The sequence below is a fragment of the Ischnura elegans genome, chromosome X (genome assembly GCF_921293095.1).
Source record: "Ischnura elegans chromosome X, ioIscEleg1.1, whole genome shotgun sequence".
Taxonomy (NCBI): Eukaryota; Metazoa; Arthropoda; class Insecta; order Odonata; family Coenagrionidae; genus Ischnura; species Ischnura elegans.
The window spans coordinates 71,319,994-71,346,396 of NC_060259.1; the positions used below are offsets into that span (position 1 = coordinate 71,319,994).

The window sequence follows — 26,403 nt, forward strand, 5'->3', positions numbered from 1 at the left end:
AAGTAGGAATAATTGGGAAAGAAGTAGAAATTAACCGCATAACAATGGCTTGGGTGGTTGAACTGTCTTTTTTTATTTTTTTATGATATCCCCTTGGGAAAATGGCCTTTTCTATTATATTTTTGTTTAATGCAGCTGAATATAAATTCTTATGAAGTTAAAGAATATTAGTCTTCCCGGCAAAACTTCGCCTATGATATAATTGTTTTGGTAAAAAGTCATTGTAAATGAGCATTTACACTTTTTATGTGCATCAATAACATGTATTGCTATCGTAAACGACATCCTACACAGTATAGAAGCAAATTTAGAGTGCCTAACATTCCGATACATTGAATGTGTATTTAAATTAACATTTCCCTCGCGGTTTGAGTCTACTGTAGCGCCATTTACAATTGATAAAAATCGTTGGGACCGTTACTACCGTATACATTCACAAGCAGCTCAGTACATAGCATGTGTTGGTGCTTACTTTTATATTCTTCGCGATTCTTAATTAAGGTTCCTCCTTTCATTATTTTTCTAAAAAGTATATTTTTATAAATGTATGCTCATTTTACGCATGGAGAAACATTGCCGAGCGCACAGAAATATGCGAGATGTTGAACGCAATTTTCTTAGAAATATATGACGTGGAAATCTCAGCATCTTAAAGGTGCAGACGTTTTAGGACTGTGTAATCAAACTCTTTGACAGTAACATTAAATCCATTTCCTTGTGGCACCACCTTTAAAAAGTGTGGTCTGGGTTGATGTTGGGACCAACTGCCTCAATGACAAAGTGTTTTGAGGTTCTTCTCTGTTTACTTATATGAATAAAGATTTGTTTTTCTGAATTTACGAATTTGAGCTCAAACTCAGATGACGTTTCAGATTGATCAAATTACGGGCATTGTTTGGAAGTTAAATAAGTGACCGCAAACGGCCTGCGAGTAACGTCACGCACGTTGCCTAAAGGCAAGGGGGCTGCATAGACGAGGCCCATTTCCATCCCATACAAGACTGATTTCTGTTGCCACTTTGGTCGCATTTTAATCGGTTTTCAAAAATGTACGCGGCGCGGTGATGACTGCATTGCGATCCATTTTCTTCCAAGTATTTTCAATATAGTTCGTTTAATTGCGAGGAGTAGCAAGGAAAATTTATGAATTTGATAGATCACAATCATCATGCAGATAAATTTCGGTGAACACCCCTATATATACCTTATTTCCCCGTGAAACTCGGATCACTTTGTCCGTCGGCAACACGAGTGGTGACTTTTGTAAACCCATTTTAATGCATGGTGTGTGACAACACATTTGGAGGCCGGGTTGAGGATCCTCATTTGTAATATTCGTGGTGGAAGGAATCAATTTCCACTAGGGATGGACGGATCCTGGATTTTTATCGCATCTTTGATTTTCGGAGCCGGATCTTTCTGATCGGATATTTTCGGATCCAAATGCATTTTCAAATTCCTGTCGCTGAGATTCCCCCGATGATTGTTCAATCCCTTGGGAAGAGTCACACTTTGTGCCAGTCGTATTTTGCTATTTTTATTTTCCTCGGCTGAAATTCTCCTACGTAACCCCTGCGAGAGCTTTCAAACAAAACGGTTCATGAGTAGGACAAGAATCGCATGCGACGGCGCATTCGAAGATAGAATCGGAACTCTTTCCATCCTTATTGCGCATTGCATTCACTGAAGCTATTATTTAAAATTACGGATCCAGATCCGATGTCTTCCGTGACTTTGGATCCGATGTATCTGATGAAGGGCAATATCCGCGTATGTTTGGATCCGAGGTATCCGATCCGACCATCCCTACTTTCCACGGGAACGGTTCATTTCCACCGTTGTCATTTATTTTTACGTCGAGTAATGAATGGCTCGTTGACCGCTTCAATTGAAGATCCAAAAGCTCTCCGAGTTTGGTAATTTTCTTGCGAAAATACAGAATAGCCCACGAGGTGACCGGCGAGTGAAGTCGTTTGCGTCATTGAACCCAGGTGGGTATGGAAGGAATCCAGTGAGAGTAGGTGGGAGGCACTGCATCAACTGCTCTTTAAGGCCGTTTTACAGGGGCGCGGAATGGCGCAGATTAGAGCTGCATTAATTTCTAAAATGGCGTGGAATAGGGTAGTTTCCTTCATCAAAGAAAACGAAAGGCATTGATTGCGATTCGTTACCCACCACTAGTGTATTCATAATATACAAATTATTTCGTTTTAGAAATACTGGTTTAGACGAAAGGCAATGGTCCATTTTTATCCTTATTTGAAAAGGGCTAGATTGGCGCCCATGCGATGCCACTCCACGTGACGTCACAGGGACCTAGTTTCTATACGAGAAGATAGGAGTTATACATCGTCTGAGGCTACCAGTGCATGCATGAGGCGCAGAGCTCAGGGAAACATGTCTTAATAATCACTTATTAAAAATGGCTAAGGTCGGAAAGTTTTCCTCGATTGATAAGGTATTAATAATCCTTATTTAAGCCAAGCGCTACCAGCCAGCAGGGTACTCAGCTACCCGCTAGCAGCCTGCGTCGTATCAGCGCTAAGCCTCGCCTCCAGGTCACCTCACAGGGCGGCAGCGGGAACCAGAAGTACGTCACACGGAGAGATTTCCCGGCATTCATACTTACGCGTCGCGTTTTCGCGCGCTTGAAAATTTTCACTTTTCATTTAATCGCGAAAAATAGATATCGTCATTTAAAAATCTAAAATTGTGAAATACGTACTCCAGGAGTAATAATCTTTCGATTTAGGCAATAAAAAAATAATAGAATACCGCCCTATTGCGCGAATGCATGAACGAAATTAGAACAGGGGCTATTTTGCCATCTCACGTCCACGCATTCTCGCATGTGTTCTAGCAATTCACCGCTTTACACGTAGTAATTTTGACTGCGCCTTCGTACACACGTCAGATTGTGCAAGTACGTGCCCCGTGTAACACGGCCTTTAGGAAAGTTACGTAGGAGTTAACTGTTGAATCTCATCTGAAGGACGGCCACGGTTCGACGTATAGCCTTCCATTGGAAATTACAACCGCCATCGGAAGTTGAAACTGGGCCTGCCGGATTGGAAGCCAATACGCAGACACCTCAATAACCCGATCCCTGAGTTTCTTTTGTTTTTAATTTTATCTTGCCAACGAGGACGACTGTTTTTCGATTTTATCTCCATCAGCTGCATCTTTTCTGGACTGCAAATTATGTTATCAATGATGACCTTGGGAGGAAGTTAGGGTCATCAGTGTTGTGCTCTCTCTTTCCATGGAGGTCCCATATACTTAAAGATGACCGGGCCCTCCAACGTTCTCCATATCATTATCCATAATGATTTCCCCCTGTAGCTACTCTTTGACCATGACACGTAATACGTTATGGTGTAAATGCTCATGTCCTGACGGGCGCACTGAAGTGGCTAATAAACCGTCTGACGACCTCGGTGGCGACCGGAGGAAGAGATAGGAAGGTTGGGTTCATTTATCTCGGGGTTCGAGTCTTGCCTTATTCGGAATTACCTCCTCCTCTTTACGGGTTTACTTGCGTTATGTGGTGGGCGGTTGGGGTAGGTATTATTAAATTTTAGGTAATTAAAGAAGTTCCGTCGTATCGTCACAATGAGAATGGGGTAAATAAGAAATTAATTGTAAATCAAATAGTTACTCGCACGAATAACATTTTTTTTATTTTAAAAACGAAAATTAGTCTAAACAAAATGTGGAAAATTCAATGAATCAGTTTTCAAATCACCCCTTTTCTGTTGTTTACGCCCTATGTAGCACCATTTTTATTCAACTTATGTATTTTGTTTTTTTCTTGAATAGAATTAATTAAGTTAGTCGCTCTACTGCACAATTGCTTAGTTCTATCATCCGCCGGCAACAAAAGGGAATAGATATAAATTTCCCGTAAATGACATTTTATTTTTATTTAGTGGGACCTCCTCAGAAAGAACACGACTTGGTGACCCTTTCATTTGTATGTACTCTCTCTTATGTTCATATTTTACCTCGTGGAAAATGTATTACTACTTTGCCCTTTTTATCGTTAGCGAGGCATTAAATGGGATGTATATCATGGTAAAGAAAAAATATTTTTTGTGCAAGACGGAAACTTTACACCCTTGCTTTTGCCGTCTTCATGCTTTGGCGATTTGATACTCCAGTGAATCGGTAGAAAAAAAGTAAATTTGTTTTCATCACAAATTGTATGTATTGTACTATTCAAATTATTTGAGCCACTTATTCAGACATTGTTATGTCCAGTTGTATTTTTTCTCAATTTAATCGGTTATTTTAATTTATGAATTTAATTCGGTAAGATTATGAAAAGATCTCATATACAGACGTGAACTTTCGCAATGTTGACCCGGTGACAGTTGAATTCTAAATCATGCTCGTCTAAGATTTATTGATTTTGCAAATTTTCTCTTTTAATCACGCCGTAGTGTATGATTCCATTACTAGCATATTATTGTTTACCGTTCAGTGAATTGCAGAGCAATATATCAGAAGCGAAGAAATGCAATATTTCGTGTAGATGTTTAAGTGGATCGACATCTTCCTGAATAATCTTAATAATTTAAAATGAGTAATTATATTAATGTTTACCTTTCGCAGAAGAAAGTCATTACAAGCAGATAACTAGGAGCAGGTATTATAATTTGATTGTCTTTGATTGAATACGTTCGCGAGAACTGAAACGAAGAGCGGATCACTATTTCCCGTCTGTAATCTGTGTAATTGACGTATGAACATTTGTTTTTTTGTCTGAGGTTGTTTTATTTTTATTTGAAAGTGTGATAGAATCGAAGTTCATAAATATAATTGAAATTTATTGCTATTTCAGCATGCCAACGACCTACATAATGCGGTGATATTTTTACATTGCGATCGTCTTATGAAAGAGGTGAGGAGAATTTTATACTGTTCAATACAAAGTAAAACTTAGGTATGTTAGAAGTCTAAGTGACTTTTGGTTTGCGGCATCAAACAGTTGTTATTATCAGAAAAAAAGCGCTCCGAAGCTTCCATTACTGGTGCATCTATCCATTCAATTAATAAAAAAATGTCCCAGTCACTTCTTATCTTTCGCGGAGTATCTCTCTTTTTCGGACCGCTTGTTTTTTATGATCCTTTTTTTCCAGCTTACGCAGCTAAAATTATGCACTTGGCGGCATAATCTAGTCAGGGAGTTAGAAGATTATTCCTTCTCTCAATTTTGTATCCTATTTGTAGGCTGTTATCGCAAAGATGCCGTGAAGCATCGGGGAGTGTGTAATCTTTATCCATGTGTTCATCCACCCCCTTTTTTTACTCATCTCTTCGTACGGATTAGAATCATACACTCAGCGCTCTTAAAGTCTGCTTGTTAGGGATCAAAAAAGGGCATTTGCTCATATCTAATCTCTCTTGTCCATGAATGACTGGAAGACGACCTTGTACTTCGAGGCATCCTTATCTGTCCTTTTCGAGTACTCCGTTCTTTCAAGTCATTAAGTATGCGTTATCTATTTTTGGTTATACTGTTTTGCCGAATTCGCGCACCCTCATCAGAAATGTCGTGATACCCTTTTATTCAAGTGGTGCGTTTTTCTATCCCTCGATTTAGAATAAAATAATAAACTCGACGATGCTTAGCGTAGTCCTAAAAGTTATTCTTATCTCTTTTTTGTGCACATTGCTAAAGTATTCGCTCCGCGCTGCATTCAGTTGTATGTTCTGGTTATTTTTTTAGTTATTTTATCGCGTGGATTTATTCAGGCTTCCAAGTTTCCGTGATTTTAAACGGCGCATGACACTTTTTCGACAGGTATTATTTTGTCTTTTTTGTGACTGATTACTCACTTTACACTTTCGTTCTCATCTTCAAATTTTCATTGAATGCTAAGAATACCTTTGCTAACATAAACGTGTTTCTCAAATTAAAAAAATTTTCATCTTAGAAAATACAGAAGTGATATTTTAAATTTGAGATGCAGTCATATGCTGGCAAGGGTCTGCTTTGCATACCCTGAAAATTACAAGCTGATAGTGTAAGTTTTTAATAATTAATACGTCACGAAAAAGGGCCGGTCGAACAAGAGTGAGGCGTCCTCTTAAACAATAATTAAAAATTATCAAAATAACTATGTTTATCTTTTACGGTAAGTTAGCATTAGTGGAGAGTATTTTGCAAGATTCTTTCTGCTGATACTCGTTAAACTAACGTGCAGCCCGTAATGTGCAAATTTCTGTGGTTCATTTTGATAGGCGGGTCATATCTGGGGTCGTATTTGAGTGAATTATGCCAGTCTCACTCTGATTTTAAAAGACATGGGAAGTGCAACTGTACGGAAAAACAAGCACGTAGTTCCTTTAATTTAGGAAAGTATGACGAGTCCAATAATCAAATAGGCCCTCGGCATTTTAGGTGGGAGGTAAACCTTATTTGGTATTTTCTCTTTAGAATATGGTAACCCCCACAGGGACACCCAGTTTCTTTCTGAGTGTGGTTTAATCCTTTGAAGGACACATTTTGGTCACTGTGCCTTAATCACATGATCGTTTTAAACGATGAGTTCCAGAGACAATTTGAGTTACGCAACTCGATGGTTGGGAAAAATCATAGATGCAACCGTCATGTTCCTAATCGCGTGTCTTTTGTCCTGTAATTTCGGCTATTATTTCCACGATTGTGATATAAAGGTGAGTTTAATGTCTTTGTATTAACTGGCGGCAACGCATTACTCACTTCCTGCCGAACGGAAAGGTAAATAAGGCACGTGAAGTGTGCCGTGGTAGAAAATTTTAATCGAATGATGCACTTTCAAAAGTAATGCTTTTCAATTTTTGAGTAATATTGTCTGGAAATTTATTTTATAGCTAATTTAAAATATTTCCGTCCAAAATTCTACTATGCGTCCCTTAAAGATTGTCTCAAAATGTACAACCATTTTCGAAAGAAGATGTTTCAAGATCCTTTGTAAGCCAAGGATCCGAATATCAGTGAGGGATTAACTATGTGCATCATAATCAGCTTATGACGGAATAATTATGTATTGCTGAATAATTTATAATTTTATGAGTTTTTTATGTTCGCTAGATACCAGGAGGAAATAGAGCATTGATGAGGCAGTAAGTTGTTTATAAAGCTTCTATAATGATGTGGATTTACCTTCTACGCTCACAGAAGGAAAAAATCACCCGATAAATTTTGAAAGTGAAAAATACGACATGGAAACCTCTAAATATTCATAATAGGATGCTTTGTTCAATTGAAACGACTATAAGGTAAGTGTCTTCTACAATGTGAAATAGCCGTGTGCGAATAGACTTATGGCAAAGAAAATTTCTAATGTACTGGGGAAAGATGCTGTTATCTATGGTGTTGCATCATTTCGGCACAGCGGCAGATGGATGAATGGCAGAAGGATGGATTTGTTGGGTTCAGTGAACTGGAATCCCCTGAGGCCAAAACATTGGTGAAAGCAATTGTCAATTAGTCTCGGCCGAAGGACTGGATCTCGAGAAATGTGTGGGTTCAGGTTTCGTTGACATTACTACGAAGAAAGAAAAATATAAGCGGGAATTCTTTAATTTCCTATTGTTCGTTCAAAGCCGCTTATGTATTCTTTTCAATGCACGAGCTTGTATGACGTCAAAACTTCATATCACATTCCACTGGCGTCATCGACTGGGGGAACACGCACGCAATATCTGGGGTCAGTGTTTACGTTCCCCTTAATGTAAAAGATAGAAATAATTGATTTTCGGCACGTGTACCTCCCAGAAAAAAAATAAGTGATGACGCCCGTGTCACTTTCAATGGGTTGCATAAGTGCTACGGGCAAGGACTAAAACCACCTGGAAGTGTTGGAAGTAAGTAATTCGAGTTACAAGCACACGGAACTGGACATGTATATACCACGCATTTTTTAAGTGCGGTTCTGACCTATAGAAATCAGCAAGATACAGATGAAGCAGAGTCGATGATTCGAATAATATCGAAATCGAATTCAATGGAAATATTTTGTCATCGCATTCACTAAAATCTGCTGCTCTTTGAATTGTTGGATAACTTCCATTTTACCGCTTGAACCATGTGAAGGGCCTAAACGCACTGTTGGAGCTTTGATAAAAAGCATGGAAGGACAAGAACTTTAGATGTGGAAAACTTCAAGGTCTTACCTTCCATCCAGGCGGGTAGCATTTGAACCTGTCTTACTAGAGACGAAAGGTATCTGCTGATGCTACTCGCCAAGGTATGCATCACTAATACTGTGGAAGGCTCTTTCAGCAGTCTGCGCAAGATCAAGACTTGGTTACGAAGCAGCCTCGGCTAGACTACGCACTGCCAATGATGAGTGTTCATGGGAATTAGTTATGAGAAACTCCACATCTTCTTGGCTGCGGGTCTCAATCATTACTACGAGAACCTTGAGTCTCCACGCTTCAAATTTATATTGAATAGCATGTACGGAAATTGGATAAAAATACGTAAATTTATAAATGAATAATTGCGAAGCAGTTCTGAAAATACGGTATAATATTTCACGGCTATTTACTTCTCTATGCTATATTTAGAAATAATATGGTATTTATGTGAAAAATAAAATATTTGTGAAAGAATCACGCATTTTCCTTTATTTTTAAAAACCACAGTCATTGAGGGTCCATGTATTTAAGGATCGTTGCTCTACATAAAATGTAGTAGAAACATTTGCCGTCTAGCTTCGAAATGTACCTACTTGTTGAATATTTGACAACCCTTTGCGAATATACCGTGCTCATATTTTCTTCGTTCATTATCATATAATACTGGGATGTTTTGCACATGGCGTGAAATTAAGTTCTGCATGGGTATTTGGGTAACGATAAAAACTTTCTTTTCCTTTCCCTGTGAATTCTATTGATTTTTAGCTGCCCCCGTCATGGAAGCTGGAGATGCACCTGTTTTATTAGTAAAGTTAGAGTACTAATATATTTGTTTCTGTTAAGATTGAAATATTTGTGCTTGTTGACTTTTCATATTATTTCCTTTGTGATCAATATTTAAAAATACTTTTCTTTCCATTTTCAGGAGCGTGCCTTGAAAGGCACTGGAGGGCGCTTGGAACCAAATCTTGATCTCCTCATCAGCAAGCCTAATTGTGAACAACCGAATGGCTTGGGTAAACTTCCAGCCACCAGCTTGTCTACTCTCTCTTCGAAACTCATCAGGAAGCCCAGCTTGGAGCGAGACCTTCACAGGGGAAGTCCAGCCTTGGACAGTGGTGCTGGAAGCTCTCGCTCCGACAGCCCCCGACTTGCCTACGCCCCCCAGCCATCCGACGTGTCGCCGCTGCCCCACCCGCAGCTAAGCCGCCAATACTCCCCAAGCAACTTCTCCGAGCCTCCACCCCCGACGCCCCCAAGATGCGGCTCCTCCTCGGGCCCGCCGTCCACTCCCCCGCCCCCGCCGCACCTCGCCCCCCAAGAGTACCGCGCCCAGCAGTTCCCCTATGGCGCGGCCCCCACCAACATGCAACAGCGGCTCAAAAGAATGTCGCCTGCACCACCATGCCCCACGCCCCAGAGAGGAACCAGCCCCGTGACGCTCGGAGGCAACGGTGGCGTCGGGTCGGGTGGTGCAGGGAGCCGACAGCCAATGATCGTGCAGAACGGGCCACAAGCCCAGCAGCAGCTAAGCCAGCAGATGCAGGCCCTCAGCATGTACCCATCGGGGGCGGGTGGGGCGGTGGCCACCGAGCCTCCTCCTCCCTACCCCACGGGCTCGAGCGCCGCGCCCCCGGTGCCACCGCCCAAGCTCGCCACCCCGCCGCCATCGTACACGGCGTCGCTGCAGAGCCGACAGAGCCCCACGCAGGACTACCGCAAGAGCCCGTCCATGTATTCGGCGCATGTGGGTGCCGCGCCGCCCGCACCAGCGCCACCCTCCTCGCCCTGCTCGTCGCCCGCATCGCCCACCGCATCCACCGTGGCGCGGCCCACGCCGTTGCAGGCGTGCTGGTCGCGGCAAGCGAAGACGCAACCGCCCATCATCATGCAGTCGGTGAAGAGTACGCAAGTGCAGAAGCCCGTGCTGCAGACGGCGATCGCTCCCACGGCGCCCCCCACGGCCGCTCCCGGACCCTCGGGTCCCCCGCCCCCGCCCTCGTACGCCTCTTCGATCCAGCAAAAGCAGCCCCCGCCCGCCCCACCCCCCTATGGTCTCTCGCTGCAGCCGCCGCCCCCCGCGGCGCAGAAGCCGGAGGCGCCACCCCCGCCGGGGGCCCAGACGGTGTCACAATCGGGCGTGCAGGCATCAGTGGCCCCGCAATCACCCGCGCCGTTCCCCGCCGCCACCACCGCGGCACCCGTCATCTCCATCCCGACCACCGACCCGCCAAGCTACGCGAGCACCATGCAGGCGCTGGCAGCTCAGCGTGGCATGGCGACGCAGGTGACGCCGGCGCCCGCCGCACACCTGCACCACCACCTAGCGTCGCCGGGAGCGGGCGGCGGCGGTGGCGGAGCCGGGCCCAGCCTGCCCCCGCCACCCCCCTACGGCCTGGCGCGAGCCCTGCCCTCGACGCCTCCCCCCGACACAGTGGACGCGTTGCCCAAGGCGCAGGTGGCCACGGTGGAGAGCTCGATGGGGCCGCGTCCGTCGCCGGGCGTGTGCCCCGCTTCCAGCCGCCATCAGTACCCCATGCCCCTGCCGCACCACCAGCCCCTCCAAAGAAAGTACTCGCCTGTGATCGCGGATGGCGGTGCGGGCCGCTCGGAGAGCCCGGGGCCGCAACCCGAGGGCAGGGCGCCCCCACGGAGGCCGCCCTCGCCGGACGAGGGCCCACCGCCGCCCCCTGCCCACGAGTGCACCCCCGCGCAGAACGGTAGACACAGCCTGCCGCCAGCCAACAAGGGCGGCAATCACAACAACAATCACACGTGTGGGAACGGCGGTGCGGCTGCTGGCGGTGCGACGGGCAACGGCTCGACGCCGCCTGCGTACAAGATCAACCACCAGTCACCCATCCCTGAGAGGAAGCACATGAGCAAGGAGAAGGAAGAGGAGCGACGGGACTCGAAGGTGCGCAACTACTCACCACAAGCTTTCAAGTTCTACATGGAGCAGCATGTGGAGAACCTGATGAAGTCACATCAGCAGCGGATGGTTCGGCGCATGCAGCTTGAGAATGAGATGGCCAAGATAGAACTCAGTGCGGAGGCCCGGTGTCAGATGCGGAAGATGCTGTCGCAGAAGGAATCGAATTACATTCGATTAAAGAGGGCTAAAATGGACAAGTCCATGTTCACGAAAATAAAGCCCATTGGTGTGGGTGCATTTGGAGAGGTGGCTTTGGTCAAAAAGATTGACACTAAACATCTTTATGCCATGAAAACACTGCGTAAAGCAGATGTATTGAAACGGAATCAGGTGGCTCATGTGAAAGCTGAGCGAGACATTCTGGCTGAAGCTGATAATGAATGGGTTGTCAAACTCTATTATTCCTTTCAGGTGAGTGATCTTAACATTATTTGTGGTACTTAAAAGTCTTAACTGTAGAGTTGATTAATGGTCAATTTAATAATCTGAAAGATTTGAATGCTCTGGTACTCCCTTTAATGTTGCCCGGTGGGTGGGGGAGCGTTGAATGCTGCTGCCCCCCTCGCCACCCTAGAAGCAAAAATCGCAAAAGTTTTTAAGCAAAATCAGTACGGAATTGAAACGAAAGTATTCAATACATTTTCTTTAAACCCACGAAAGATGATATATATTAGTATAAGATATGTAACTAAAATAAAGCTATTTTTTCAAGGAAATCATCTCATAAATCCCATGGCTTGCCCCCCCCCTCCTCCCCTAGTTATGATCCTGGGTATGCCCTTGCACATGTGCGAATACATTTATTTGCCAATTTTTAAATACATATATGCATTTTTTATTGCTTACAAACTGTTTTAAGCAGGGCTAGGTGCCCCTTTATATAGTGATAATCTGCATCATTTCATGTATAGACCTGTATTTTCTATACAATAATCCATCGCATTAGTTTATTACTTTAACCATTGAAGGTAACCCATATAACTACTTATACTACTTATACATATACTGAACACAGTCTCACATATAACTACTTATACATGTACTGAACGCAGTCAAAGAAGAAAATGCATCAATAAGTTCCTATAAATAGGCTGATTTTGGAAATTATCAGTGTCTTCCTTTAAAAATATTCATATTTATGAATCATGTACTCACTCCAGCAAAAATACGTGCTATGACCACTGTGCAATGTGTGCTGGTGATGATTCATTTTCATTGAGATTGAATAATTAGCAAAAATTGTGTTCCTTATAGAAAAAATATCTAAAAGGGGGATGCTAGGGATCTAAAAGGGCTATACTGTGTGATCATCATCGTCATTAGTCAGCAATTGGAACATTGGCTTGATGCAGCTCTCCACTCTACTTTCCTGCCACTAACCATTCCAAAATGGCATATTTATTCTCTTTTACATGCTTAATAACCCGTTCTGTGTAATTAATACTGGGCATTCTTTCACCTTTCTTCCCGACCTCTTATCCCTCCAAAATTATCTTCATCAGGTCGCCATACCACATAAAGAGGCCAATTAATTGTGTCATCTTCGTCTCTGGGTTATTAGGTTTCTCTTTTCTCCCACTCTTTTTAGGACTTCGTCATTGCTCACTTGGTCAAACCATTTTATCTTAATAATTCTTCTATAGCACCACATATCTAATGCTTCCACTCTTGACTTTCCTGCTGCTGTCAATGTCCATGCCTCACAACCTTAAATAGGTATGCTCCTTATGTAGGATCTGATGCATTGTTTCCTTGCTTCCTTGCTTTTATTTTTGCCTGTCAGTACATATATTCTTCTTTGTATACAATTTCTGCTTTTCCCACAAACTTCTACGCACTATTTATTTCTTTCATCGCCCTTCCCTAGTAACTTGGCTCCCTAAGTAGCATGGCTTTTTTGCCTCCTCAACATTGTTTACCTAGTTTAAGGTTGATTTTATTTTTCTATTTTGCTTCATACTAGTACCTTTTGTTTTCTTAACATATTTTCAGCTATTAATCGGCCATTGTCCTTTTCATATTTATAAGTCTCTTTCAAATTCTGCTCTGCCTGGCTATGAGCTTTTTATGGAAAGGCTCTAGTTATACTGCTAGCAAAAATATTTGGCCCTCTTTTAAGTATTGCAACCCTGAATGTAAAGTTTTTCTTATGGCTCATGAAGAGTCATGTGAGTAGATTCTAATAGAGCTATTTGATAGCTCATTTAGTGTATTATTGTGGTAAATTATGCAGAAAAAAATCCTAGTCAAGTAATGCTTTATTTAGGCCAAATGAGGTTGCACTAGAATATAGCCCCTGTAATTTGTAACTTAATTGATGGAAAACTCGCTTCAATGGGGCTCCCTTTGTAATATTCGATACTGCGGTCTGGTATAGTATGGCCTTTCCAGTGTTGGATGTATAGGGTTTGGGTGCTATAGCCCTTCCATGGGGTCAAATGAAACCCATCTGTGGCCGGGGGCTACTCCCACCACAACCCTCTCTCCCTTGGTCCCGGTCTAAATCCTCCACTGATGGTCTCTCTGGGATGTTTGCCTCTGTTCTCCAATTTCAACATTTTGCACTTTATGAATGAATAATTGGATTATGTTGATATATTTTTATGTATAAATGTTGGTATCCACAAAAAGGATGGCCTTGGCAATAGCTAGGGATAAAACAATTTCTCTTTGAAGCATTGTTTACATATTTTTTCTCATTTTTTTAATGAATGATGAGTAATCTTCCTATTCCTTTGCCTCCAGGATAAAGATAACCTCTACTTTGTTATGGATTACATCCCTGGTGGAGATCTCATGTCTCTTCTAATCAAGTTGGGAATCTTCCAAGAGCCACTTGCAAGGTAACACAAAATTTCATGGTGTCAGACCTCTGGATTAGGTGGCTTAATTGAATATTGCTCATGTTTTTAGCTAAATGTTTTAGGTGACATTTTTACAAGTTTTCTTGCAGATTTTAATGTGACGTACCACCCAATTTTCCTCTCATTTGGTTTGAAATTTCACGTTAAGTAGAGAACTATCATGTGGTGTTGATTTTCCAATTAGCAGTTAACTTTATGAAAGTTGCAACAAAAGTGACTGACAATGAGTACATCAGTTGACATGCTCCATCATTGAGACCAATTTGATAGACGTGGTATGCCATTAATATGTCAAAATAAGTCCCATTAAATCAGTCTTCAGTTCTACTATTTATGCTATTGGTTCTCAGTGTGATTCAAGCTTCTATTTCGTATCAATTTCTCTAGAATTTTGGAGACTGGAATTAAATTGATGATTTTATTATTGACTTAATATCTTCTAGTCAGGCTGATGTATCATGAGTATTATGAGCTGATGTATTATTAATTCACAATTCAGTTATGGGCACTTTTCATGTGCAAGTAGCAATACATATTCATTTCAAAACTTCATGCTATAATGATAGTTGTCAATCCTACCATATCCTACTTGCAGGTTCTACATAGCTGAACTGACTTGTGCTGTTGAAAGTGTACATAAAATGGGATTTATTCATCGAGACATCAAACCAGATAATATTCTGATTGACCGTGATGGCCATATAAAACTTACAGACTTTGGACTCTGTACTGGATTCCGGTGGACCCATAATTCCAAATATTATCAAAGGAATGGTAAGGTCACATGTTTCCTCTTATCCCTCATCTTATTAGTTTTTTTTTCAATTTTTTTATAAAGCTGAAGTGGATAGCTGTATTTAAAAATTCATTTTTGTTGCTCTTTTATGGCCATAATTTCATTTGCCTGGCTTATTGTTAAGTAATGTGTAATACTATGTCTCCTTCCACGTAAGATTTTTTCTGCCCAAGTACAACAGATTATTTAATTTTTTATCATCCCCACATATCTTAAATAAAGAATAATTAAAATTATGATAAAATGTAAAGCAACCCGATAAATTAGTAGAGTGTAACTGATGAGATTTTTGAAAAATGGTCCACTAGGTGTGAAGATGCCCCTCTACAACAGGGCACCCTCAAAATACTAACTATTAATTAAATTATATTAAACTTCGTATTATAAAATATGGATTCATAACTCAATTGTGCTTGGATCTATTACATCACTCAACATAGTATGTTGCGTAAATTTTGCTTAGGGTAGTTTTTAAATTTGGTATTTGAATAAATCATTGCATAATATTATTTTATAACAAATATGCATTAATTGTTTCAGCCCTAATTTTTTTAAATGCTTGTTCTGATTCCAATTCTAAGCTCTAGAACCAGTAAAACCAAGAACTGAAAACACAACCTACCCATTGTATTAACTTATGGGATGCATAATGCTCTCACCTAAGTAGACACTCACTAGGGCTATTTTTTCCCTGTCCTAGGAGAGCATGGTCGGCAGGACTCAATGGATCCAGCTGAAGATTGGAGCAATGAATGCCGTTGTCATCAACTGAAACCCTTGGAGAGGCGTAGGCGGAGGGAACATCAGAGGTGCTTGGCACACTCTTTGGTCGGCACTCCTAATTACATCGCACCTGAAGTTCTGCTGAGGACAGGCTACACACAACTCTGTGATTGGTGGAGCGTTGGCGTGATCCTGTATGAAATGCTTGTGGGCCAGCCACCTTTCTTGGCAAACACACCAGCTGAAACTCAACTGAAGGTGGGACATGGGTTATTTTTAGCACCAGGTCTTTTAATTGCGATTTGTATTTTATAAAGGCACCATAAATTGCTAATGAATTAATTCAATCCAACATAGTAAGTTCTTATCCTACCTGCTGTGGCAGCAAAATGTGGTGGAAAGTTCAGTTGCCTCAAGTATTTGTTGTTCAAATAACAGTTTGTTTGATTATCCACTTATCACTTCTTTTAGCCAGCTTCATAAACCACCCGTTATTCTCCCATTCCTGACTGAGACTAGTATGTCAATGGAATAGGTTCAAAAGATTGCTTGAAAGAAGAAGATAGGCTTTAAAAACAGTTTCGAAACTACTGGGGGTATGATTGTGAATTGTTTGTCTCCTTTAATTATCCGTTTGGCTTCCCCTTTCATTTGGATGGAAAATCAAAGCTTTTTCTCTTTAAGAGAATATGAAAACTTATGGTGGGGAACATTTCATTTGATGTGGTCTTCTCCCACAGGGACTCCAACCACCATAATTTCTGAAAAAATTGAAATGGAGGCAATTTTTCAGGTGTCTTCTTGATGAAATTTGTTTTTCATTAGCTTAAAAATTCATGTTTTTCTTTAGCTGATTCATGTGTACTTTTAAGCCTCTTGTTTGCATATATTTGATCTCAGAAGTATTATAGTTGAGATGTGTTTCACACCACCAATATCCCTTGGAAAATGATGAAAAAGAGTGACCTTAATTCACCCCTGCATGATCGTAGCTTCTTTCCTCTGCTCGTAATGGGTAGTTCAATTCGTTGCTTATATGATTATTTTTTCCTTGATTTGTAGGTGATAAACTGGGAGACAACCTTGCACATTCCTCCTCAAGCCAACCTTTCACCTGAAGGCAAGGATCTGATTTTGAAGCTTTGCACTGGTTCAGACACACGTCTTGGAAGGAATGCTGCTGAGGTGAAGGCCCATGCATTCTTCAGCAGCATTGACTTTGAGAAAGGGTTACGTCGTCAATCTGCTCCGCATATCCCTCAAATCCACTTTCCAACCGATACTTCAAACTTTGACCCAGTGGACCCAGATAGACTGCACAATGGAGGAGGCACTGGGGGTTCTGAGCTCTCTGATGAGTGGCTGGATAATGCCCGCCAGCCTTTCCATGGATTCTTTGAGTTCACTTTCCGTAGGTTCTTTGATGATGGTGGTGGAGGCCCAGTGTATCATAACAGGATTAGTTTAGATGATAATGACAACCCAGGACCAGTGTACGTATGAGTGAGGAGTTGGTCAATATTTATGAGCCTTATGAACTAAATACATTGTGCTTCCCCGTGCCTAATTGCATTATTTATCAAGTACCGCAGTCTTCTTAGTGGGATGAAATCTTTCAATGCCAAAAGTTTTATGGGAAACTTTGTTTCTTTTAAGTATTTTGTTTAGGGAAGTGATCGTTTATTGCCAGGGTCTTTTAAGTCTGCAGCTGTGCTTTTGAATCTGGCGGTCATTTTTTTACATTAGGTAAACCTGTGCCAAAATTGGAAGGAATAAGATTTAACTGCCATGTTTTTTTTTACTTGTATTCCGGACAGATGTACAGGATTTTTGTGATAATTTCAAGTTTATGCTTGGAAAAAAGTATTTCCGAGGCAGAGCTGTGTCATTCACTATATATTGGTTGTCCCATAAGTTTTTGGGACCTCTAATTGGTATGCACCTTTTTTATTGACCAGTTAGCAACCCCTTAGGTTAGCTATAAGCTATTCTTATGTTCATATTTAGATTCCTTACTATTGGGCTGACTTAATTTTTTCTGTGCACGCTGTGTTCAGAATCTGTTGGGAGCAACTGGATATACTTTCTGAAAGTATCAGAAATAGGAAATGGTATACCTTATGTATTTTCTCCTCTGAATGTTGTTTTTCTGTCTGAAAGTGTCAGAAATAGGAAGTGGTATACCTTATATATTCTCTCCTCTGAATGTTGTTTTTCTGTCCATTTAAACAATGCCTTATCTAAAGTTATCTACCTAAGGGGTTGGCAATCGAGTTGCCTTTTTTATTATCATTATTAAATTGACAAGCTCTCTTACCAGGTACTTTTGCTTCATTTGTGTTAAATGATGAATTCTCACTTAATGGTGATGTAAACATGTTGAAAAGCCATTCTTGTGCTCACGTGTGTACGTGGCATTAGAGGTATGATCGTATATTTGAGAAAGTCGTGATATACTTTTTTTGAAAGGGCATAGGGAAACTCAATTGATGAAAATGGTGCTAAGTGAACTGATGTGTCATATATTCTTCTTGAATGCGAAGAAGCTGCCTTGTTAACCCTGAAAAGCTTTTTCCAGATAACAAAGCCTCGTCAGTTTTACTCTGTGATGAAATGAAAAAATATTCATACTCAAGTGTGTGCTTGAAGTACCTATGATGTGTATTATTTAATAACTAGTTCCAAAACATTTAATGTGCCTCAGAAAATATATGAACAGTAGTGCCTTTGGAGTATGCGTGTTTGTGTATGTCTGTGTTTTAAGATGCACATGCACTTACACACATACTAGAGTACACACGAAAAGACACATAAAACCACATGCATACACACTTGTACATGTGGAGATATGTATATGCTCATACATGCCAACTGCAAGAAGTGGATGAACATGTATGCATACTCACTCATACACATGTACACACATAATTACTGTATTTGCACGAGTGTGGGATGTTGCAAACACCTCTCATTTTTTAATTCCATCAGGAACTTCAAGTTAAAGGGAATAAAACAGTGGATAACATGTTGATATTTTTGGAAATCTGTTTTAATTGATGCATGAATGTCAAATATAGCAAAGAATAGTAAATTCAAGCTAATCAAGTTGTGAACACAAATCCAAACATTTTATATCTGTATTATTCAATCCAATAGTATGAGAAAATGTTACGCAAACCTACCTTTTCATAAACTCTAGTTGGAAAGAAAATCATCCTAGATTCGTGCAAGTACATCATGTTAAGCATTGAGTTTCAAGGTCAGAGAAATGTATTGGAAGGCCTAGAGAACTCAAAAATGATGAATGGCTTCATGAGTGCCTATTTTGTCTCCATGTGTCCTAGAAGGTATCTTTCTGAGAGTGGCTAAATTGGCTCTTGAGTGCTGTGATGGTGACAACTGTTTGTCGTACCTTCCTTTGGATTTCCCTTCTTGTAGCTCAATGCTTTTATATTATTATAAGGATTCAAAAATATGGTCAAATGCCTTTTCAACAAAGGAGATACTGTTTGGTATTCTCTCTTGAATCTCTACAACAATTTTTTTACCATTCATGGGCAAATGCATGTTACATAGTGATATTTTTATCTTCCAACTGCTCAATACAGACTACTACTTTGTGGACTCTAATTATGCCAAGATGTGGTGGAATTCTTTACAAATTGCAATGATGTTTTTGATGAGCTTCTCAGAAGTACGTGAAGGGCTACCTCGTGTATTCTGATCAAAATCCTACATTGGTGCTTTTTATTGCTGTCCTTTTGGCATTGACGACGGTTTCAATACACTAGAAATCCATTTATCAGCTTACATTGCTGACTATTTTATACATCCTTCTCAAGTCTAAATGAAAGCCACCATGATATTGGTTTTAATATTGTCCTTTCTGTATCTCAAATGAGCTCATCTGGGATTTTGTATATCCTCTGAAGGATGTCCATTTTTGAGAAAGGAATCATGACAAATTTTTGACGTAAAAGTGCCTTCTTTGAACAATTCCTCGCAAGTTTTTGTGCCTCACTCACTGATTGCGTGATAGAAATCTTTCATATACATATTTGGGATATGGAATACACTCAAAACTTTCTTCAAGGTGATTTATAAAGTTTGGGGTCGACATTATATGCAGTTTTTCCATTAATATTTTGCAATTTTCACTAATTATTTTTTAGTTGAGGTAGCATTGAAAGCAAATTTACCCATTTTATTGCATTATTGAAAATTCAGTGGTTCAAGGTTTGAATCTTATCTGTGCAATATTCCCTTTGGCATTTTAGCTGGTAAAATATTATTCCTCCGAAACTGTAGATGTGAGCAGATGCATCAATTTTGTTAATTTTTTGATGATTATAGGTGAAATTCTTTCTTGCATTCATCCATTTAATCATGCATCACAACTTAAGAGTTGTGCCAATTTGGATATTAATCTCAGTCAAAACTCAAATTTTATTTTTTTCCCATCAGGATCTGAAGCAAAACAGTAAACATAAAAAGGATAACAGATCATCTATCGGTAGTTATAATCATATTATTAATTTTTTGCATTTGTCAAAAAGTTTACGCAATAATACTGTTACTTTGTATGCAGTGTTATCACCAAGAATATTCATTGAAGTTTTCAAGTTCAGCTTTAACCAAAGGGAAAAAAATCCTTTTCAGTAGTCATTGCTTTTCCCCTTAGGATCCTGTTATTAATTTGGCATTTAACTGTCTTTTTAATTAAGTGATCTATTTTAAGAAACATCAAACCTATTGGGCTTACAATTTGGATCAATAACAAATTCTCTGCTTGATGTGATGGGAGGACCTGGTATTTTCATATCCCAATACATTTCATATCATTTTTAATTACCATTAAGTAATGTCCCTACTTGCATACCTGAATTTAGCTAAATATAGATGAATTACTAGCATGAAGCATTAATACAAGTGTTGATCATAGGTGAAATTCCATGGTCTTTAAAAATATTTTGATAGACATATTTCAGAATGTGCTGAGTAATTGGTATGAAAGTGTGTAATATATGTCAAAGTTCCCAAATATCCCTCTTGAAATGTGAGTGAGATTGTTGCCTTCTTTTGCGGTTTGAAAGCAGAAATGGTTGGAACCTAGTCCTGATGCACAAACTGAGCTTCAATGAAGTTTTTTATGATTGCACATAGTTAACATTTGTAATGTACAGTCAAAGTAATCTGTGCAGTAAGAAAGACACTACTACATTTTAATACAAATATTAATAGAGTATTGTGGGCCATTCTTTAAATTAAGAGGAGCCAAATGACAGGCATGTTTTATACATAATTTTTATATCTTATTTGTTATAAAAGGCATTTGACTTTATTCCTTTGAACCAAGAGCTCTTTGTGGACTGAAAATTAGTTTTATCCATTTTAGATGCAAGAAAGCAATCAATGATTATATAATTTTTAGGAATTGTTGTGTATTAGTATATGACAATCGTTCAAATCCCATGCTTGGTAAATTTGTACACAATGACTAATGAGTGAAAAGTTTCAGATGATTTCTGTGTTCATGGTCTCCTAAGAAGCACCTTACATATTCATGGTGGCTTTCCATGAAAAATTTATCTAGAATGAATATTGATGTTATCACTCTTGGAAAATTATTTTTTTCTCTGTATTCTCCGTCTCAAGACTATGCTGTGCTGAAGGGGGTAAAATTTAAAGTAATTCTCAAATTTTTTCTTATGTTTGCCGTGAAGATAAGTTGTTATTTTATAAAGATAAATGTTCTACATGCTTGTTGGTCTTATCTTTGGTAATGCTGCATTGGAATACCTATCAGTTGTGTAGTGTGAGCTGATTATTGGCGTGTTATGTAAAGTTCAGTTAGTCTTCAGTGTTAGATCTTCATGCAATATTCATGATTTCCATAGACATATTCTGAACTCCTATGGTCCCATTATGTTTTAGAACAAGAAAGCTTTGTGAATTGTATGGTAAAATTTTAACCTTTGTGAATACCTACTTGGAAATATTTATTGGGGTGTATTGTGATGCATCTAAGGTTGATGATTTGTACAAGTGAGCATCACTTCTCAATATTTTCTTACCTCGATACATCCTGATTGAGTGCCTTGTCTTGTATTGTAACAATGTAGGAGCATTACATAAAAAAACATTACATTTCTTGTATAGTTCATCTGCACTGCTTTGCATTTGAAGTCTATATAAACCAAAGAAAAAGCAGCAGAATGGTGAGGAGGCACATACTTTCCCTTTTAAGGAAAGACTGACATAGTGTAGATTTGGTCCTTCCACATTTAGGCTCTATAATTTATGTCTATCAAACTTACGCTTTCATACTTCTGAATGAAGTTGAGCCAAATTTTCTTGGTGTATCAGTTTTGTGGACAAAGGAATTATTGATTTTAGGTATCTATGGAGCCATTTTTTGTGTAGTTCATTGGTTGAACAGAAATTTCTGATCACACGTAACTTATGATGCAACCTAAAGTTGATCTTTTATTCAAATGTAGTCCCCCAAGAATATGTTTGTGCAAAGAGACATTTTTTAATTTATATTTTTAGTGAGTAGTGAATCTTGCAAGAACTTTCATTCTTAATGCTTTCTATGACAAACTGTTGTCTTGAAATGAAAAATAAGTGCCTCTAAGGTGCCTAAAAGTGGTGATTAAATCAACAGTGAATATAGAGGATGTGTATGTGTGTGACAAAGTGTGTCAGTGTTTTGGGTAAAGCCATACTCAGAAATGTAGCTTATTTGAGCAGACATGCAATTTAAAATTGTTAAAAAAATAAAATTAAGCTTATTTTGTATTTATTTCATAGCATTTTAACTTCAGTGTTTGTAATTATCCTGCTTAATATTTATCAGCCTTTGTCCTCCTAAAACATCTAAGTCTTTAACTACCTGATTTACTACTGAAAAAACCTCTAAAAAATCCCATGTGTTTGCCACTTTGCCCATTCCTCATTATTAAGAGAATTATTTATTAAAATCAGCATCTTTAAATCCCTTTTATTCTTCATGAATGATGCAACGGTATCATCTTTGCTAGGGGAATGTCATTGATGGAGTTAGTCTTGTGGGGTTTTATCCCAGATCGGGTTTCCTTTGTTTTAATATCTACAGCAACATTCATCATCCATACATGTAGCCCAGGGTTCATAGTTTAGCCCTGGCAGAAGAGGGAGGGGAAAAACCTATATTTTTATAGGAGGAGAATAGTTTGAACTCCATTGAGTGACTAAACCCCATCTAAGGCTGTCTAAAATTGGGATATCCTTTCGCAAAGCTGGAGAAAGTATGATCCCCATGGCCTTTATAAGATCTACATTCACACACCAACCTGTGGGTTGAATCAATGAGTGGGTGAGAGTCAGTTGAGACCGTGCTCTCCTCAGCACAGGCTAATCATTTTGGAGAAAATAATGGACCAGCAATTCAGTTAAAGCCCGAAGACCCTATGATGGTTTTAAGAAAACATTAAATAAAAAGTTAAAAGAGCTCAGTAGTGGGAGAACAGGAGTAAACCTGCCTATATATCTGTGATGCTTGTGCATAATGTGTTAAGTCCAAAAACCCCAAAAATGGGACTATCTCACCTAATCATCAAATGAATCGTTTGTGCATAGTGTGGTGAATGAAAACACATGTTGTTATTAGGTTTGGACATACTACACTATGCACAAACGATTCTATATGATTCATTTGATGGTTAGGTGAGATAGTCCCATTTTTGGGGTTTTTGGACTTCACACATTATGCGCAAGCAACACAGATATACGAGAAAAATTGTTTACTTTTAAGCTGTATGACATCCAGCACATATTGCTATTGGAGTATTTCCTATTCATGTGAAGGTGCAATAATATTTTCTTGATTTCACATTTATCTTTAAATATGAAATACCATGGGGTGTGCTAATTTAAACTTACTAAACTAAACATAGCGTAATTGCCATCCTGCTCCCCCTGCTGAAAATGAATTCTATTCTCTGAATTCTATTGTATGAATTCTCAAGATTGTCCCAAAATGTGTGAAAAAGTTGTGCATTGCGTGTGGAGGTAGTAGGTTTGCAGTGAAGAAGAATCAATCACTGTCCTGCTGCTGGACTCAATTTTCAGTACATGACCATTGGGCTTTGTCGTGAAAATGACCAACCTCAAAGCTGGACCCTCATCGGTTTCAAAATTGCTAGCCTTTGCTGAGGAGAGCAGGGTCTCAATTCACTCTCACTCACCCACTGATTCAACCCAAAGGTTGGTTCGGATTGGTGAAGTTGGAGCTCACCCCAGACTGAGCTACTGGCTTTGATATCTCACATTTACGGTAGGTGGCCATACCTTTCTCTGGGCCTCCTAACCCTGCCAAGATTTTTAAATGGGGGTGTCTGAAAGCTTATTGACCTTATGAATATTGTTTTTTGGGAAATTCTGAGCTTAGTCCCTTGAGTCATCATAGAGGGAGTATAAATTCTCCCTTCATTGCGCACAGGCATCTGAATTTTTCTTAGAATTTGTAATTTTCATTAAGCTCAGGTTGGGATGCATCTTGAAATTTGGAGGATGACAGATTGGTTGAGAAGCATGGTATCATTGCTAGTCAAGAAATATATTACTCTTGTTTATCTTGGCTATTCAACTTCAGAAGTCTGGTATATCTCATTGCTGGTCAGGAAAAATATTAATATTATTTATCTTGGCCTATTCTGTTTGGCATATGACTCATTTTCTTACTTCGTTGGTCGGATTTTTATCCTCTCGCGATATCTAAGTCAAGTATTCTATCTTGTTTAATATGATTACACTGCATTCCCTAGTGAATTTTCCCTGAGGTGGCAATTTGACTGCTCCATAAAATGTCTGTTTTTCAAAATATGCATATGAAGTTTTTTGAGGCATTGGATGAATTAACATGAATTGTGAAATTGTAGAAGGAATAGGATCTGTAGTCCTTTAAGAGAAGGTAATGATGGGAGCAGTCTTTTATAATATTTCTTTTTATATTATTTGTGCGATTCAAAGGTCAAATTCAACTTTCAAAAGTCCAGGAAAAATATGTTTGTTTGTCTTGAAAGTTTGGGAAAAGACGAGGATAATCTTACCTGGAAATAGAAATAAATTCAGATATGGTTGTTATTAGAATTCTTTGGCAACATTTCAATAGTTCTGAAGACATACCGTGTGGCTGGTCTATTCTCCCTGGATATCAATTGCCTGCTTATTTTCTTTACATAATTTTATGATATCTTGAGATATCACCCATCAGCAGTGTTCTGCATGTTATAACATTATAAAATGTGCACTGAAGTGTCGCTGTGACAAACAGATGAATGTGTTACTTTTTATGATGCTTTCATTGATTGGTTTTGAAGTAATGCCTCTCATAATCCATTCCTATCCACATTTAGGAGGCTGTAATGCCATTATTATTATCATTCAAATATTCAAGCATGATGATTTAGTAAAATCGCTTTGATAAGGGTAACCAAGCATTTGATTTTTGTTCAATGCTTGTAAATTATGCCTTGATATGTGTACTAAAGTAGAATATTCATATTCAAGGTAAAGATAATTCTAGATCAGTGTTTATATGGCCATAAAATTTCAAGATCTTAGCATCAGGGAAATCCACATTAGGGTTTATGCAGGTCAGGGAAGTCATGGGTCTTAAAATTTGATTAACTATATCATATTCTGCACTGGAAAATATTTGGCAAATAAGTCCACTGTGGTCATCACCAGTGGGAGCTAGTGCTTATGTGCTGAATTGCTACTGCACATTTAATATTTGAAAATAAGACTCACAGTATACCTCCTGAATACTGTCAGAGAGACATGTAGTAGTACATGGAGGTGATGCCAACAAAAAATGAATCTGTCCTCATTATAATGGCCACTCCAAGAGATGGGCATTTTCATTAGTGGCCATTCATGTATACCATGACACCCAGAAAAACTAATGGTAACCATCCTCTTTAAAAGAGATTATATTGTGCAATGTATAACCTGGAAGATTGGTGGCATTGGAAAATAGCTGATATGGTAGCAACACACTTAAAGAGTCACTGTAGATCACATACACACCATTACAATGGATGGAGACAGTCATCCATGAGCTCATTCAAACTCTTTAGTTCTTGATTACAAATTCAGTTTATTCTTTGCTGTCTTAACGATTTAGGTACTTTGCTAGGGTACATTAAACTTGCATGGAAAGAGTGGAGGCTGGCAAGATGTGGGCATGGAGGAGTTGAAGTGGACGGCAAGGAGGATCAATGAAGTGGTGACATGGTGGGTGAGGAGGAGAGGCAGCTCCTAGGTGAGGTACGGTGTAGACAGATGGTTTGGACGGAGCAGGTGATGTGCGGAAAGGGATGTTCAAAAAAGTGTTAGAGGGAAGAGTGTTGGGTGAGTGAGGGAGTGGAAGGAAGAGAATAGGATTTTTAGATTGAATGAAAGGAGATGGGCCTTATCATGAATGGAAGAGTGAACTCCGAGGTAGGGGAGGAGATGGGCCAGGGTCAAGGGCGTACCCAGGATCAAAACTAGGGGGGGGGGGGACAAGCCATGGTTGTTCAAGTTGTAGGTAAGATTTAAGCATGGAAAAGGTGAATGAAATCAACATTTTAAGGATACTGTAACACAGTTTCTTCTCCTGACCTTCCTTATTATTACAACAATGTAGTGTTTATGATCTTGGAGTATAGGTCATGATTTAATCATGACCTATACTCCAAGATCATAAACACTACATTGATACTGTAACAGCTCTTTATTAATTTTTAAAAGTATTTGCTGGAAAAAATATTATTTTTCTTAAAGATATTTGCAATTTTTGCTTGTAGTGCAGTAGTACATGCCAGGGTGATTGGCAAAATTCTTCATGGGAACCTATCCAGTAGAATTTTTCAATAAGAATAATAATTTAGAATTAATCCCAGCTGTATTAACTTTTTTCCGTCTAA

The 26,403-nt window shown here is 39.5% G+C and overlaps 1 protein-coding gene across 3 annotated transcripts in view; it reads left to right on the forward strand.

Annotated features, from left to right (window-relative positions):
- Positions 1 to 22,253, forward strand: part of LOC124171929 (serine/threonine-protein kinase LATS1) — a 113,231-nt gene extending 90,978 nt beyond the window's left edge. For 2 of the 3 annotated variants that reach the window (XM_046551358.1, XM_046551359.1), the window contains exons 3-7: positions 9,056 to 11,476; positions 13,811 to 13,908; positions 14,525 to 14,703; positions 15,426 to 15,706; positions 16,511 to 22,253. In XM_046551358.1, coding sequence (XP_046407314.1) covers positions 9,056 to 11,476; positions 13,811 to 13,908; positions 14,525 to 14,703; positions 15,426 to 15,706; positions 16,511 to 16,951 — 3,420 coding nt within the window. In that variant the 3' untranslated portion in view covers positions 16,952 to 22,253. The remainder of the gene's footprint in view (positions 1 to 9,055; positions 11,477 to 13,810; positions 13,909 to 14,524; positions 14,704 to 15,425; positions 15,707 to 16,510) is intronic. The other variant, XM_046551360.1, reaches the window with a different exon arrangement.
- The last annotated feature ends 4,150 nt before the right edge of the window (positions 22,254 to 26,403 follow it).